The 17,945-nt window shown below is 33.1% G+C and overlaps 1 protein-coding gene across 1 annotated transcript in view; it reads left to right on the top strand.

Annotated features, from left to right (window-relative positions):
* The window catches only part of LOC137618457 (IDLSRF-like peptide), a 249,919-nt gene extending 235,307 nt beyond the window's left edge, over positions 1–14,612 (top strand). The window contains exons 3-5 of the mRNA XM_068348621.1: positions 9,638–9,772; positions 12,470–12,622; positions 14,026–14,612. Coding sequence (XP_068204722.1) covers positions 9,638–9,772; positions 12,470–12,622; positions 14,026–14,219 — 482 coding nt within the window. The 3' untranslated portion in view covers positions 14,220–14,612. The remainder of the gene's footprint in view (positions 1–9,637; positions 9,773–12,469; positions 12,623–14,025) is intronic.
* The last annotated feature ends 3,333 nt before the right edge of the window (positions 14,613–17,945 follow it).

Below are 17,945 nucleotides of genomic sequence, written 5' to 3'. Positions count from 1 at the left end.
TTGTATATTGATTTTTATGAGCTCTTCTTGATCGTAGGAGTAGAATACTCATCCAAGAATTAGTCATTGAGTGATTGTTCAAGTTCCATAATTTCCTTTACGCCCGAACACATTCCATGTAAATAGATACTGTACGGCGTTAGAAGTTAGACAATAGAATGAGTTACGAGAGCTTTCATTCAGCACTCGGTACTTTACATGACAAACACACACACACATATACATATATAAATATATATATATGTATATATGTATACATATCTATATCTATACATATACAGTATATATATGCGTGTGTGTCCGTGCGCGCTCTCTATTAGATCATTGCTTCATGACTTAAGTAGGGAACTGGTAAATATAGTGTTATATGTCTGAGGGTGAATGACATTAACCTTAGAAATGTTACAAAAGTAAGTGTACATTCTGTGATGAAATAGGATTTGCATATTTAATGATATATAGGCAACAGAGAATAAAATATTAAAAAATGCCTTTAACACGAAAAAAAAATGTTATACTAAAGATTAATATGAGCTTTATTCCATGCACCTACATAATTTGACCTTCTTAATTACTGCGGATCTAGAGCGAGAGTATCTGAATAGCATCATAAACAGTCGGAAAGCTAAAGGATGATAAAAGACAATATACCCCTGAATGAACTGTAGGTATAACTTCTACCCGCTTTTAATTTACCCTACATCATTAATTCAAGTGTAATAGGCTGGGTGCCAGGACCACCCTTCGGGATGTTTTCAGCTAACTTTTTTTTTCTTAACTCATTTCCTGATAACCTACTGTATGTCTTGGGCTATGTCATGAACATAGCAACCACCCTAAACTCGGGGCCATTATCACATAGTGGGTCAAAATCACCCATTTCGCTCTACGCTCAACTCATAATATACAGTATATATATATATATATATATATATATAGATAGATAGATAGATAGATAGATTTATATTTATATATTTATATACACATTTATATGTATATATATACTGTATATATATATATATATATATAGAGAGAGAGAGAGAGAGAGAGAGAGAGAGAGAGAGAGAGAATGTTGAAATATCTGTCTACCTCTGTGTATAGTGGGTCTTTTGATCTGTCGTTTGTCATCAACCAAGTATAACAAATTTAGGGAGTGCTGCAGCCTTAGATCTTAGTGTCTAAAAAATGCTACTGATTGAAAATGCCAAAACAGTGGAAGTATCTCTGAATGGATCAAAAGAGTGCAAAGGCTTCTTTAATGTGTCAAATCAACACTACCTCCTCCTAATGTGTTGAAATAAGACTAGATCGTCATGTGCCACAAGTATTATGTGCTATTAAATCTGCCAAACAGTGCAGGGTCCTTCTAATGGGCCGAAAAAGTGCAAGGGTCTCATGTGACAAAACAAAACAGCCTAGCTCCTTTTAATGTGTTAAAAGTATGTTAAGGTCCTCGTAATGTGCTAAAGTAGTGTTATGTCATTCAATGTCAAAGCATTGCTAGGGGTTCTTAATGTGTCAAAATAGTACTAGGTTCTCTTAATGTACCAAAGCAGTGTGGGGTCCTCTTAATGATTCAGAACTGTGCTGGGTCCTCTCAATGTGTCAAAACAGTGTTAGTTTGTCTTAATTCGTGAAAACAGTGTTAGGGCCTCTTAATGTGTAAAAACATTGCTAGGTCCTCTTAAAATGACAAAGCATTATTAGGTCCTCTTAATGTATTAAAACATTGCTAGATCCTCTTAATATGTCAAAACTGTGTTACGTCTTCTTAATGTGCAAAAACAGCTCTAGGTCCTCTTAAAATGGAAAAGCAGCGCTAGCTCTTCTTAAAAAGGGAAAGCATAGGTCCTGTACCAGAACAGTGCTAAGTTTTCTTGATGACACAAAATCAGCGCTAGGTCCTCTTAATGTGTCATAACTTTGCTATGTCCCCTTAATGTGTCTAAACAGTAATTGGTCCTCTTAAAGTGCCAAAGCAGTGCTAGATCCTCTTAATAGCTCATAACAGTTCTACACCTTCTTTAATATCTCATAACAGTGCTAGGCCCTCTGATACCCAACCTAAGAAAAAGCAGAGATGATTCTAAAGTCCAGTTTAAGAGTTAACATCATACTACCAGAGAAAACGGTCAGAACCAACCCTCATGGAGCTCTCAAACTGTCCTGAAAATTACAGCATCAAGGCTATAGATAACAAAGATTCTTTTTTTTCTAGATTATTGCTTGTCATATGGACTTGAGGATCAATTTATTCATGCTATATCGGGATCTGTGTTTAGTACTGGCAATACTCCAAACTGTACCACAACTATTGGGTATCATCCAATGACTTATGCAGCAATTACGAACTACAAAACAATTCAAGAATGTTTGAGGTGCAGTCAAGAGGCATTATCCGAAGTAGGACAAGATTACACAATTACAACATTAATTTGATCTCGGTATTTGATTATGTGAAAAATATTGCTGGGAGCCCGAAATTATACTTTCCTGCATATCTATATATATATATATATATATATATATATATTATATATATATATATATATATATATATGTGTGTGTGTGTGTGTGTGTGTGTGTCCAGATTTTGATTTTGGTTATCTTTGACAACATCGTATTTTACTATGTTATAAATTACTAAACCACAATAATTCTATGTATTTTTTCACATTCCCATTACTGTATTATAACATTTTGATGTTACATGGATTTAGTTATTTATGGATGCCAAAGCATCACTTACGTGCATTTTCGTACTTGTAAGTCTCAGAAGTTTCTGCTCTTTTATGAAGTCAGATAAATACATTGATTCATCATGGATTACACTTCCAATTGGTAAAGACATTTATGAAGAGGATGTTTTTTTATAACCTCCGGGCTCTCCAGAGCACAAGATAATTGTATAGCAGATGATCATTTGAAAAATTGTATTATAAACATTTCAAAAATATAATTCACGTTATTTTTCATTACAGTATATATTTTTTTCAACGTTAATTTCCTTGTATCTTCTCCCTGAACACAAATGAATAAATGAAGGGAAAAAAAAGACAAACCTCAACATTGGGTAAATCCATTTTCTGTAGAAATCTAATTCAAATATTAATTTCTCTGCTAAGGTTCCAGCAAAGGGAATTATTCAGACAGTTATAACAAAGAGGTTGTATGGTATGAGTATGGAAATCTATCCCGAACCGCTAATGGATGTTAAGGTTTTATGGTTAGATGAAAATTCAAATAGCCTTGAAATAATGGTGGTATGCTCTCATCTCCTTATCATTTATAGAACCCTTAGTGTAATGTTGATAAAACAAAGATATGCTTTAGGTACAGAGCCACTTTGTCGTTTTGAAAGCCTCTTTATGAGGCCATTTATGGTCCAATAATTTCTTCTTGTTAGGAGGCATAATTTATGGTATGGCTAATGGCCTTCTTTCTTTGTCGAGCAAGAGAATGCTTTCCATTGTCTCTCCTGGGAATTCTCACGTACGTATGAAGGCAGTCAAAAAGATGAGCAAAGTGACTCTTGGTCTCCAAATGATTACGAAATTAGTCAAATGTTTAAACTTTTTATTAATAATATTGTAGTTTTTGTTAATTACGAATTATATTTTTTTTTTAACTTTTTACTAATATAAATACATGTTTATTCGGTATAATTATCAAGAATAATATTGTAATTTTTGTTGATTACGAAATCAGTTAAATGTTCAAACTTTTTACCAATATAAATACATTTTTATTCGATATAATTATCGAGAATAATATTGTAATTTTTGTTAATTACGAATCAGTTAAATGTTTAACCTTTTTGTTAATATAAATACATTGTTATTCGGTATAATTATTGAGAATATTGTAGTTTTTGTTAATTACGGAATCGGTTAAATGTTTAAACTTTTTATTGATATGAATACATTGTTATTTGGTATAATCATCGAAAATATTACTGTAATTTTCACATTTTTTTTTTACCAATAACTTTATTATGAGACAAACCTTTGTTAATGTGTTAATGGGATTGGCGATAAAACAAGCCATCAGGCAACCTTTACCTTACCTTGCCAGTGTTTGCTTATGTTCCCTTTACTTTTATAAAAAAAAACACTTCCTTTGGTTTTAATCTTCGTTATGTTGCAAGACAACCTTGAGGCTTTGTCGTCTTAAGCCTTGTTATATAACAAACCTCAGGTCATAGTCTCATTAACTTTTTAGTAAACACTCCGCTGGTAAGGATTTCCTACTTTGTGTTGTAAAAGAATAAAGAATGAATTGACTGATTTAAGGGATTTTTATTGTTTATTTGTGAAAATATTTATTTTTCTTGTAGATTTTTAATATTCATTGAAAAGCAATGGCTTAACTGATTTGACCTTTCCAGGTCATCATTCATCTTATATCGATCACGGCTGACCTATCATGCAACGTGAAAGCTGATACAATCTCTCTCTCTCTCTCTCTCTCTCTCTCTCTCTCTCTCTCTCTCTCTCTCTCTCTCTCTCAGACCTTAATAGCTTCCCTGACTAGATTATAGGGTCCTCAAATATCAAAGGAGAGGGACAGGGCCCCAATAGGGAGAGAGAACTTCAAAGCGAAGACCTGTATCTCAAAGAAAAAATATCAGCATATGAAGTTCAGAAGTCGATAGAGGAAACAAATGAAACAGAACAAAGAGATTATTACAGACATTTAGAAAAAAAAAAACTTTATATTTGAAAGCCATGTTACATAGATATCCAAATTCCACTAGGATCTAGATGATTATTATTAACTGATTGAGTTCCTTATGTAAGAACACAGGCATTAGGGTAATATGCTTGCCAGAGCCTAAAACACCTTACTAGAGGGAAACATGTAGAAAAATTATCCCCATAAGACTTGTTAAATAAAACTATTTTCACTCCTTAAACTCATAGATAGCTCATAAATCGTGTTATTTATTGCTATAGAATACACAATATAAAACCGCCTAATATCTTAGTTAGGTTTCATGCTTAATGAATTTCATGCGGTTGTAATATTTTTGGGTTGACAGGGTGAATATAGTTTTATATAATGTAGTTTTATCAGTTATTGATATCTATTTCCTACCATTAAATATTCTGTATGCAATTTATCTCTCGGTCAGTGAAGTCAAGCAACCCTGGATTAATTAAAAGAGTAACTAACAATGAATGATAGATTCCTTTGACTTTCTATTATGAACAACAATGTGTATAGTGAGAGCCGAAAAACACCTAAGGGTCTGATCACTTTTCCCTTCGTATTTCATCAAAACAACAAATAATTTTATTTTAAGTTCCGGTTGATATTTTTCCTGTAAGATACATTTACACATAAAAGAGACTAATTAATACAGGATATTGATGCCTAGAAATCGAAACACATTGAACTCAAGTCACAAAGCTTTCAAGTGAAAAAAAATGTTAGAAAAAATACTGTTTGATTTCTTTGAAAAAGCTTTTATGAATTGGAATTATGCAAGAATTTTATAAATGAACTTAAAATGTAAAATGGCATTGATTTGATAATATCAGGAAACTAATTTTTTTTTTTTAATTTTCCTCCCGAATACGTTTTCCCTCTCTTATTCTTTCCTCTTGAAAGATATTGATTTGTTTGAAGTAGGGTTCAAGGGACCGAAAAGGGTCTGAAACAAACTTCATTACAAAGAACCATAAACTTTTAATCTGATCTACATATATAAAAGCTAAAAAGCAAATTGTACCTATGAGAATTTTCACAAATCAATCAATGATGCTCAAGTTTGAGGATAGAGTCTGCCCTTTAACCCGGAGAAGATAATTTTTTTAACGTTATTGGAAGAAACTGTTTGAATAGATTTGATGGAGGACATTTTTATTCTCAAAATGGGGGTCTTCCTTGGGTCTGACTTTGTAGACGCTCAAATCCATCTAAACGTTTTTATCATGACATATGTCCACATTGTTTTCTCCTTAAATGCTTTTCGTTTCTTATGCATTCTCCAAACTATCCATTTCAGCAGATTCATCCTTTTTTATTTTCTTCCATTGCTATATAACTTCTTGACACCACTTACTTGAAATAGAGCTCATTCGCCAACTCTTCATACATTATAACCTTTGCTTCTACTTTCTCTACCAAATAGCTTTTAATGATTTTGTTGTTTAACTTTCCTTCTATCTCTTTCTACCATAATGTAATAGGTTTATTTCCTGAATACCTATGAAAAACAAAACTTTCCCCTTTTTCTGCCATTACATCATCATCATCTCCTTCATGATTTCGTATCACCATATTACCTTACTCTTGCACATTCTGTTTCAATCTTATGTGTAACCCGTTTCAATTTCTCCTGATACAAATACCTTCATGCTTAGTCAATACTCTTCAGTTTCTTATTTTCTCTTCACTATCCTCAGTAGTCGAGGTATTTTCTATAAAAATCGGTTCTTGTTTCTTTTTTTATTTCCACAACTTTACTCCGACATCTTCATTATAGAAATAATGTGATGACACTGTCTTGCAGACACCTTGATTTGCTTTAAGCCTAAGTAAGAAAAGTTATTATTTTAGCTATTTTTGTGCCTCTCCCTCATCTTGATATACCTTGAACACTATAGTCAGCCACTCTTTGACATTATCATCTCTCTAATATTCACTTTTATTCCTTCTCCTTACTCCTACATAAACTTTTCCCCCTGACTCTGACCCTATCCTTGAACTTTGTATAAATCCCGTAAACTCATTCCACTTAGATGTGTTAAAGACTACCCCTTTTATGCATTTCTCATATCTTTCTTACCAAACTTATATGTTTTAACTGTATTTACTGTATAGTTATTATCAAACTTACTTGTTTAAACTGTATATACTGTAAAGTCTTGATATTAATCCATAATCCCCTACTAAAGTTTCTTTTTTCTTATTTAACATCTGTTTGAAAACAATAAGGATCAGATGTACTTTTTGCCACTCTCTTTTGAAACCAATCCAGCCATTTTCTACCACACAATCTAACAACCTCTTCTTCTCTCCTAGTATAAATAATTACGGATATTCGTGTATGGAAAGCATATATTTACAGCAATCAAGCCCCTTTCTGAACACATTCTCACAAAACTCTCTCTTTTAAGAACGCCATACTTATCAGCACGCCATCTCTTTCGCCGTTACCTGCCTCGAGATTAAAATCATCTAGTATAACGACCCTTTCCCTTAATCCAATCCTTGCCAAGACAGATCTAGATTCCCTTCTTAAAAAAAAAAAAAAAAAAAAAAAGCTTTCTCACTCTCATTCTTTTTCATTCCTGGAACACATACTCTTATTACCAGACCTTTTTTTTTCTTCTTCCACACACTAATTTTTACCTTACAGTTTTGTTCTAACATATCCTAACTCTTTTCACCCGTCGCCACAGTCTTCCTGATTAGACGAGCACTTCCCTTCACTGTCATTTGCAGTTCTCATCTACCATGAACTGTTAATCATTTGCCAATTCTGAACTTAAGTGCCGCAACATTTATAATTTCCCCTTTCAAAATAATGATCATACATTTCACTGAGGTATAACATCAATAAACTCTTCTTCTTCTTCTTTTCTGTGTGTGTGTGTGTGTGTGTGTGTGTGATGGGAGGTTTAGTTTCCTTCCTTTATTTTCATGTAGTCAATACTGGGTATACAGCTGCAAAGCCCTGCCCCGGATATTTGGTAATTTCCGCTCCTCGTTGAGCGTTGAGATAGATATTACTTTCATTTCACGCAATCCTACAGGCGTGAAGAGTACAATTGCCTCTGATCTTCAGAGCATACGCTCATCCTCAATTTAGATGATATTCCCCTTGCCTTGGAACACGGTGCATCGTATCTGAACTGTGGTCCTTATTAGATCTCTCTCTCTCTCTCTCTCTCTCTCTCTCTCTCTCTCTCTCTCCGGCGTCAATGACCTTAGATGTCAGGATGCTAGAAAACTTTCAATCAATCAATCAATCAATCTCTCTCTCTCTCTCTCTCTCTCTCTCTCTCTCTCTCTGTGTGTGTGTGTGCTAGTTGTGTTCATAAATTGTTAAAATGGTTGTGAACACTTCTCACAGGCTGTTGTTCGAATCCACAACGATCCATTAGAGGCAGTAAAGGTAATGGCAAAGAAGCAACAGCGAAGGAGAAATAGCCTCTTGCGATTTTCCAGGAAAGCAAAACGAATCTTTTTCTTGCTATTTCTTAATTTTCTGTCACGAGAGAAGAAGATTTGAGTTTTACGCTAGATTCTCTGCCCCTTCACATGGTAACAGAAAAATAATTTTAGAATTGAAACTTTAATTTATTTTTTCCCGTACAATGTAAATCCGTAGTTGATATTTTTTTTATTCAATATATTAATCTATTTAGATTAACTTATGTTTATTCGATTGTTATACGTAGACACGGAATAGATAAAGTCTATTTATAATAAGATATTGTCTATTTTTTAACTTTATATTTTACGTTCTTAAAGTATAGTAATTTTATATAACATATACGAGATTTTAACTGTTAGTATTTTACTTTTATCTAATAACCCTTTGAAATGATTATGATATGGCTTAGAATAATCTCGGACAAAGCAAGTATGAATGATTTTCTCAAAATTTAATTAATCTTTGTTATTAAAATTATTGCATTCTCTTTAAGTATTCTTTTTCAATTCAAGATAAATATATAAATAGGAATTTCTAGTTTATTTGCATTCTTTTAGATTTGTAATGTCCTTTCAATAATTTAATATTTTTATCTCTTGTTGATTCATGTACTCTATTCTTGTATTCTGGTTTTTTATCTTTTTTATTAGCTTCTCTGTTATCACTTATGTTGTGTTCTTTGCATTTTCGTCTTCATAATTTGTTCGTAGGGTACATGAAATTGATCACGCCTTATCCTCATTATCACAGTCTTCAATCCCCCTTGTTCCGAGATCCCTTAATTATGGGTACATTTATTAAGTTTCCTCCCTTACTGACGTTTATGAATATTAATGTTGATCGCTGTTTTCTTTTTCTTCTTAGTTTACTCACACATCTCCCCCATATGTAAAGAACAACTCTCTCTCTCTCTCTCTCTCTCTCTCTCTCTCTCTCTCTCTCTCTCTCTCTCTCTCTCTCTCTCTTTCTATATATATATATATATATATATATATATTTCTTGCCGGTTACGCTCAGCAGCATTGTCCGACGTATAACTGTTCGGTCTCCCCACATCCCTTGGGTATGGGGAGACGGAGTGGTCATACCCTGGTGAGAGGAGTTACCCCGACAGAAAAGGAGGAGGGGGTGGAAATGGTTGAATGTGTGTGTGCATATCTAAATATTTAGTATATATATATATATATATATATATATATATATATATATATATATATATATATATATATATATATATACTATATATATATACATATATATATATACTATATATATATATATATATATATATATATATATATATATATATATATATATATATATATATATATATATATATATATACTGTATATATAAAATGTGTGTTATATTTGTTTGTGAAGCCTAATATGATTTACATTGTTTTCATGACACTTAACAGATAATCTCATTATATCAAAATCTAAGCAATCTCCATTTCCTTTTTTTCAGCTGAGCGAGAATGTGAGGCCTACGAACCCTTCAGGTGCCCAGGCGGTGAAGTTTGCATCTCCATTCAGTACCTCTGTGACGGCGCCCCTGACTGTCCCGATGGCTACGACGAAAACGCTAGACTTTGCACTGCAGGTGAGCGCTCTTGTGACTAAAACGGGATTTACACGGTCGAACAGTTCGTCGAACCCGGTTATCGAACCTGCTTGTCAAGCGGTTCGAAGAGGTGGAGTCAGCCACAAAGGCATAAGGATTGTGGACAATGAAGCCCCGCCCACAAAACTCAGGTGAAAACAGACTTTCTTCGAACCGTTCGACATCCAAATACCCTGTTCACACGTTCGAACATAACTTCAAACACTTGTCTGTCGAACAGCGTTTGTCAGTTCGACGAACCGTTCGGTCGTGTAAAGCCGACTTAATGTAAGGATAAAGCTCGGTATTCGTTTAACTTTGTAGCAGTACATTTACTAATCTTTGAAGTTTTCAAGTGATGCATCTGTCACCCTTCATCCTGAGTAAATAAAAAGATTTTTTATTATGTCAATATAACCTGTTTTCTAAAAATAGATAGGTTAATTGGATAGTGGTCTTTGATCTTTATTTTGATGATATATTTTGTCCATAATTTCTTTTTATTCAGAGAGTACTTCCGGATCACAATAAAGCTGCAGTATTATTGATATTCGTTGTAACCTACGGCTTATGTAACGGCGGGGGGTCTTGATATCTCTGTCATGCTCTTAGTTAATACAGAAATTGGTATTTTATCTCCCTCTAAACTAAATAAAAATGACAATCTCCACCTGATAACTTAAGATTTCATGAAAGATGGTTACAAACTATAGATTACGTAGAGTACGCAGATTTCCGTTGGTATTTTAGACGTAAATCTAGCATAACTTACTGTAATTCGTATGTTTGAAACATTTTTTTAAAGGCACATTCATCAACTGGTAAAGTAGATTAGACATCCAGAATATCACAATATCCTGGATAATTTAGCAACGGGCTATATAGCCCAAATTTATACATTCGTATTTCATTGCATCTAAAATTCTACATGGTTAGTTTAAGGAGTGGTCAATTATTGATTAAACAAGTTAACTAGAATAGCGAAAAATTGTGGTATTATTTCACCGGAATATGTCTTTTCAATACATTCAAAGACATCCTAATCTCAAGTAAAGACAGAATCGCAGACAAAGCTCTCGTATATGACAATTCTTAACCCAAATATTTTGTTTATCCTGATTGAAAAAAAAAATCGAAATTCGATTACACGCTATTGGGACAATTATCCATCTATATAAGTCGAAAAATGGCTTAGAAAAGACCAGAATAAATTTAAAGTATAGAAATAAACTTGTAAATTCTTTTGCTAAAGGCAAGGAGAAAATATGATATTTGATACCTAATTGAGAAGTAGGTTATATAATATAATAGGTATATATATATATATATATATATATATATATATATATATATATATATATAATGTATTTATATATAATATATATATTTATATATATATATATATATATATATATATATATATATATATATATATATATATATATATATGTGTGTGTGTGTGTGTGTATATATGTATATATATACTGTATATATTTGTCCCTACATTACCCGCAATACTCAATTCTCATATCATAGCTAGAACTGTCCAAATGTCTGTATACCCTTGCTTCAGCCCTAAGGTTCGCCCATGCAGGGTATGAAAATCACATCAGGGGTCTGAATACTATATACCCTGCGCAGTAGGATTTTTACGCAGTAATGTTATGAAGCTGACAACTCTGGCGTACTGACGTTTGCTTGAGTCACTATAGTCCATTTCTTTTAGCGATGCATATTTGCACCGACTCGCAGCGGTGCCCTTTTAGCTCGGAAAAGTTTCCGGATCGCTGATTGGTTGGACGAGATAATTCCAACCAATCAGCGATCACGAAACTTTTCCGAGCTAAAAGGGCACCGCTGCGAGTCGGTGCAAATATGCATCGCTAAAAGAAATGGACTATAGTTGTCTGCCTTGAAAATCATGGCTGACTCAGTTTGGTTTGCTTGGTCTGGCTGAAGGTGTTGTTAACAATTGTAATGTTGTAGGGTAAAACTTGTAGGGACAAAATCGTTATCCTGGTGCTCAGAAGGGTATTTGGGAATTTAGACCCTGAATGGCAAATTTAAACCCTTCTCCGAAATTTGCCATCCAGGATCTAAATCCCCATATACCCCTCATATATATATATATATATATATATATATATATATATATATATATATATATATATATAAACGGGTAATTGTTTGTTAGAAGGCAGTGTCTTTGTTAACTTCTTGCCTTATTAAGAAAAAAAAATATATGAATCAGTAATTTGGTTAGGCATCATTGTAATGATTTCATAATAATTAGTAATCTATTATGTGAATAATTTTAATGATTTATGAGTTCGGATCACTGCTCTATACTAGAAATTCCTCTCCTAGATTTAATATCCCTCGAGGTACAGTTGGACACAGGAATTCCTGACACACCTCTGTCTGAGGAAGTGCACCCTGTCACACACTTACTGCGCAGTGGGTTCCTGTGTGTAGCCCCTCCTAGCACCTCTATCAATCTGCCATCTCTCCCTACACTAGCTGTTTGGATACTCGCCTCCCAGTAAGGGTGTAATAGGGTGCACTTCTACTGTGTCCAACTGTGCGTAAATTGTGTTGGTCAGGTCGGATGATGCTTTAGCCCTCATAAAAGAAAAAAAAATAATAATATTTAGCCTTTATACATTCCATTGTAATGTTATTCATTTTCCCTTCCAGCCAAGCGTCCACCAGTTGAGGAAACTGCCTCCTTCCTGCAATCTCTGCTGGCTTCCCATGGTCCCAATTATTTGGAAAAGCTCTTTGGCACGAAGGCACGTAATGCTCTGAAACCCCTTGGTGGTGTCCAGAAGGTGGCTGTGGCACTTTCAGGTAAGTCACTTCTAAAGTCGTCTTATCATAGATTATTGTTATACTTTAGTAAAAAAAAAAAAAAAAAAAAAAAAAAAAAATTCTTGTTAACACAGTATCTAACAGAAAGTTGATTGAGTCGAAAACTAATTTTAGTTTTACCTACTAAATTATTTGCATTTTACTTTAGGGAAACTAATATTTAGAATGAAGTACCTTGTGTGTGCAATGAAATTCACTGTAGATATCTTCCATGATTAAATAATATTCTTTTTATATTATTTTAGATAATTTGTGAAATATTTCAGTTCAAGCCATAGCAGGTTACATTTAAGATAATCACCGATAACGTTAATTTGACAATGGAATTAATAACGAGTAAACGGAGGTATCCGGAATGCAATAACTTTTCAAAATAGGGCGTTATTTCGCGAATTCCGGAGGTTCTCTTTGCAGTAATAAACGTAGATAAATTGTGTGGAACACAATTAAAAACAAAACTTAGGTCAAATTACATTTGAATAGAAATTAGATTTGCATTAAAAAATATTTCCTTCACGTCCGATTACTAAATACATACCAATTTTTTATCCAGTGTATTTTTAAGTTATTGAAATTGCATTAACCATTGAATCTCTCATTAGGTAATTCTTTTGACCAATGGTAAATCGTTGATTATATATTGTTTTGAAAATCCTGAAAACTGAAGGCCATTCAGTCATATACATTTATCATGATCAGTTGAAAGTTTTTTTTTTCTTTTCTCAAATAATGTGACCTTTTTAACCTACGATTGAATGATTACTATGAAGGTGAACATTCAACTCACAATTTCTATTTCAGCTTTCTGCAATTACTGGTCAACATTTTAATCTATAGTTTTCCAAAATCATTTTACATTATTCCCAAACTAAAACTTGCAATGTAACGATTAAATTATTTGAGTACTTGGTGTCTAATGCTGGTGTGGATAAGGCTGTGTTCTATGGTGATTTAACTTTAAAAGAAGAACTTCTGCCATTGTAGTATAAAGCATGTTTTATTGCATAGTGGTAGCTATTGCTCATGCATCATTACCAATTGCGCAAGTAATTTACGGGTAAAAATCCATGTTGTTGTTGTGTTTGCTCTTGTGTAGTGTGAGTATTTTAAAGTCAATTTCTACCACTTCTCAACGTTCATCTCAATCTTTTGGTTTCTTGAAAACTTCCTGTGATATTAGTCGAAACGCCTCATAAATGTTCATCCAGTTGCTTCTCATTGAAGAAATATTTTGGGGGGAATTAATTCTTGTTATAATTTACCACAACTTTCCAACTTGCCAATCACACAGAACACTAGCTATGCCACTGATTCAAGAGATATCTCATTCTAATTATATGCCATTTTCCTCCACAAATTCAGCGTCTCTCTTAAAATTTCAGAATCCCAGACTATTGACGACTTCGGCCATTCTTTGCATTTGATGAAATCCGACGTGGAGCACCTGCGGTCCGTCTTCATGGCCGTAGAAAATGGCGACATCGGAATGCTCAAGTCTCTGGGAATCAAGGATTCCGAGTTAGGAGACGTCAAGTTCTTCTTGGAGAAGCTCGTTAACACGGGCTTCCTGGACTGAACAGGAGGCCCCCAAGGGGAAAACCAGAGGGGAAGGATGGTTGGAGAAAGAAGGAGAGGTTTGGAGAAACAAGGGGATCGCGGAATGACTTCGAAGACTGACTGATGTGAAAATAGATGCACATGCAAAGATGGAAATCAAGAACTGTCATATCTTAATTTTCCAGATAGCTCATAAGGAACAATCTCAAAACTATGAACAATTCCTTCATTATGACCATAACAAAGCCAACAATATTTACTCACAATAGAAAAAGAAATGTAAGATAGATTACAAACACCATATGTTATTTAAGCAATGTGTAGTGTAGACAGTTACTGCAATATCATAAATAAATTCAACTCCTGTAGCTCTTGGTATGTTAGGCTATTGATCAATAAATACATTATTATTTCTTTTCCATTATATACCTTAGATGAAATATCAGTCAAGTATAGACTTAATTAAATTTAAGTTAATATAAATATATAAATATATATATATATATAGCACCGTTTACCTTAACTAGATAAATCATAGATATTTTGTGAATAGATGTATATTAAAGGCTTCTGTTGTGTCAGTATCCGGTGAATTAAACGTAGGAAGTTCCTTTCATATTTTCTGTGATATTTTTCCCTACTATCTTAAACATGTCTGTGCAAACAGGACCATGTGTTTTTTTGCAACTTGATTCTTCTTCTAGGTTCTGTGGGTTTGAGCCCAGCAATTAATGATTTTAAAGAACAGTTCTCCCAAGAGGATTTGTTCATTTTCTTTTCTAATCGGATGAATAAACTCAGACCAACAGACTAAACTGGAGATGATTCTTAGATTCTATCAAAGGTAAAAAAGCCATGCTAATTACCTTTTTTTTTAGTATTTTTTCCTCCATACATTGAACCCATATCCAGTCTAAACAAAGATGTATTTATCGTTGGCTAGATGAGGTCATCATTCAACTGACAGTGAAACCAAATGACCTGACCTTGGCATTTAAATGTTTACACTTGACAGATTCGTAACCAACCACCGGTTTTTCCTTAAAGTGGAGTATTGAGTGTTTGTGATAAGGAAAACTTATTTTGATTTTTATGACAGGATATTGACCGTGATTTGTGGTATAGATGTTTATTGTCATTGTTTAAGAAATTATATCATGCTTTATTTATTTTTACTGTACGTTTTGTATAAGCCTTTTTCAGCTAGATATTTTTTTTTGATAGAATGGCTTCATAGATTAACTTCCTATTCCATAAAATGACAGACTTCAAGACATTCATTCTCTTTACACGCCTGCAGCAGACTTCCTTTCTGCTTCATATTTATGGAGATATTTTTCGTCTGACTAAATTCCCATATATACATCTTGACATATACTTGACTCGAAGGTATATTCATTAAATTACACATTCTTTCAGTATATGACGAACGTATTAAATAGTTGGAGATTCAACAGTGAATGGCAAGGAATCCTAACCAGACTATACAAAACTATACAAAAATCAATTTTACTATAATGACATTTCCCTGACGACCACAATGCACCTTACACAGTAACGAAACAAACGTGCGAACCTTTATGTTTGCATGTCATAACGATATAAAAAAGATACACTTCTGAAATGACGCCATACGATATATATTTTAAGAAGGATTTTTAACAATGCCACTTGACTGCTAAAGACTGAGTAAAAAAAATGGTAAGAGATGGAACGAAAATACCAACTCTCGCCAATTATTCTCGTACTGTTATTCTATCTTTACAAAATGATATTTAACTAAATTAAAATTCATAACTTATGGTATTAGTAACTAAGAGAAGCTTATCTACCTATGAATATGTCTGTGAAGGTTGTGTGATATTTTCGTTCTCTGTCTGCCTGCATGACACTATGGCTTTTCAATATATGTATAGAGGTTCTCGATATTATATCCAAATGCCACAAGAAAAACGGATCATGGTCTGGCTTTCTTTAAATAATAGCTGTTTTGGGTAATACGGACTTTCATTAGATTGTCTTGAAGTCACTCTTTTCTTTTCATTCTGAAGGTAAACATGTTGAAATCAGGTTTACTTAAGTAATACTCTCCACAGTACTATTAAGTAGATTTTGTAATACTGTAGGAACATTTGTAATTCATCGCAGAATGACAATACAAAACGCTGTATTTTATAGTTTGTCTTTAAAATCATGGTAATTTTTCGGCTGGTATTTAGATGATTAGTGGAAGGCCTCAAATGCACAAAATAATTCCTAGATATTTTTTTTTTCTTTTTGTTAGTGTAGAGGGCAATAAGTATGATGTTTTTCTCCCTTCTATGTATATTCTAAGCACATTTCACGCAAAGCAAACTAAAGTAATGATTGTGATGATATTTATAGGAACAGGCTACAACCACACCGAGACATAAATTTTTATAGGTGTTTTTATGGGTAATTCATTACACGATTTCGAAAATAAATATCAGATGTTAAAACCAAGACCAATCTAGATGTAATAAGTGTTTGAATATGTAATTAGGTACATCATATGGAAGAAAACACATCTCTATCAGTCCTTAAATTCAGCTTACGACTGAAATAACTACAGGAGATTACAGGAGGACCTTAGAATGAAAGCACAAAACCAATGCGATAATACCAAACTTAGTTTTTACTTACCATTCGAATGTATTTCATCCTGGTCAAGTAACGGTGGGAAATATATCTAAAAACCTCTAATAAAAAAGGCGAAACCTTTTGAATGGGATGCATATTTGTTAGCAAGATTTAAAAAAGAAAGTAAAGTAAAAAGTTCTTTTACTCCAAACTGTTAGGCAGAATTTTCAGCTCAAGAACCAGAGGCCTGTAAACATAAAATTAGCATAACTGTTATTTTATCGCATGAAAGCCTTCAATGTGCAAATGCAAATAAAAACATTTCTAAACTAAAATTGTGATTTGAATATTCTCTATTTTCTTCTAATGCTAAAGGGTATCAAGAGTATTGTGGCGAACAGTAATGAAACAGTGACAATAAGGCTAACCATATTTTCTAGCGTAAAAGTGATGATGAATTTCCAATTATAGGAAATAATCGAGTTGATTTACTTATAATGGAAACAGTATAATAATGTTGCAAAAAAAAGTCTCAACACATTTGGCTGTTGTTTTGCAATATGCCTTTGTCACTTTAGCGTCATATTGCCAAGCACTGGTATCATTGTTTCCTTGCATCTTCCTTTCGTGGTTCTGCGGGAGTATTCGAAAAGAAATTCCAAAAGGCCTTGGTGAAAATACTTAGCAGTATGAATAAAAGTTGACATGAGGTTGTTATTCTCTTTGAAATAGAAAGCAAAGCATTCAAATGTTTAAATATGTTAATAGATTATTGTAAATCCTAACGTGGCTTCTTGATTTTAAAAAATTAATTGTTATCGATGCATGTGAAATATGAACAATTTAAACTGGATATATATTGTTTTAATTACATTATGAAATTAATAAAATACCAAGAAATACTAGCTGATATAAAAAGATTTTTTTTTTTTTTGCCAGCAGTTCATTCCGAGATTCGTGGGGTATAATTGTAGGAAATTGAGTTTCTCTTTGATGTAGAATAAAGTTTCTTATGGACAGAAAGCTCAAGACAATCTCAGATGAAATGAGCTCAAAGTAAAAAAAAACTAACATCATATGACTTGAGACATCTCCTTAACGCATATCCTTTGTAAAGCACACACTGTTTCCTTTCAAGTAAAAT

Source organism: Palaemon carinicauda, chromosome 24, assembly GCF_036898095.1.
Source record: "Palaemon carinicauda isolate YSFRI2023 chromosome 24, ASM3689809v2, whole genome shotgun sequence".
Lineage (NCBI taxonomy): Eukaryota > Metazoa > Arthropoda > Malacostraca > Decapoda > Palaemonidae > Palaemon > Palaemon carinicauda.
The sequence above is the reverse complement of the archived record's forward strand: the minus strand, read 5'-3'. Positions and strand labels throughout refer to the sequence as shown.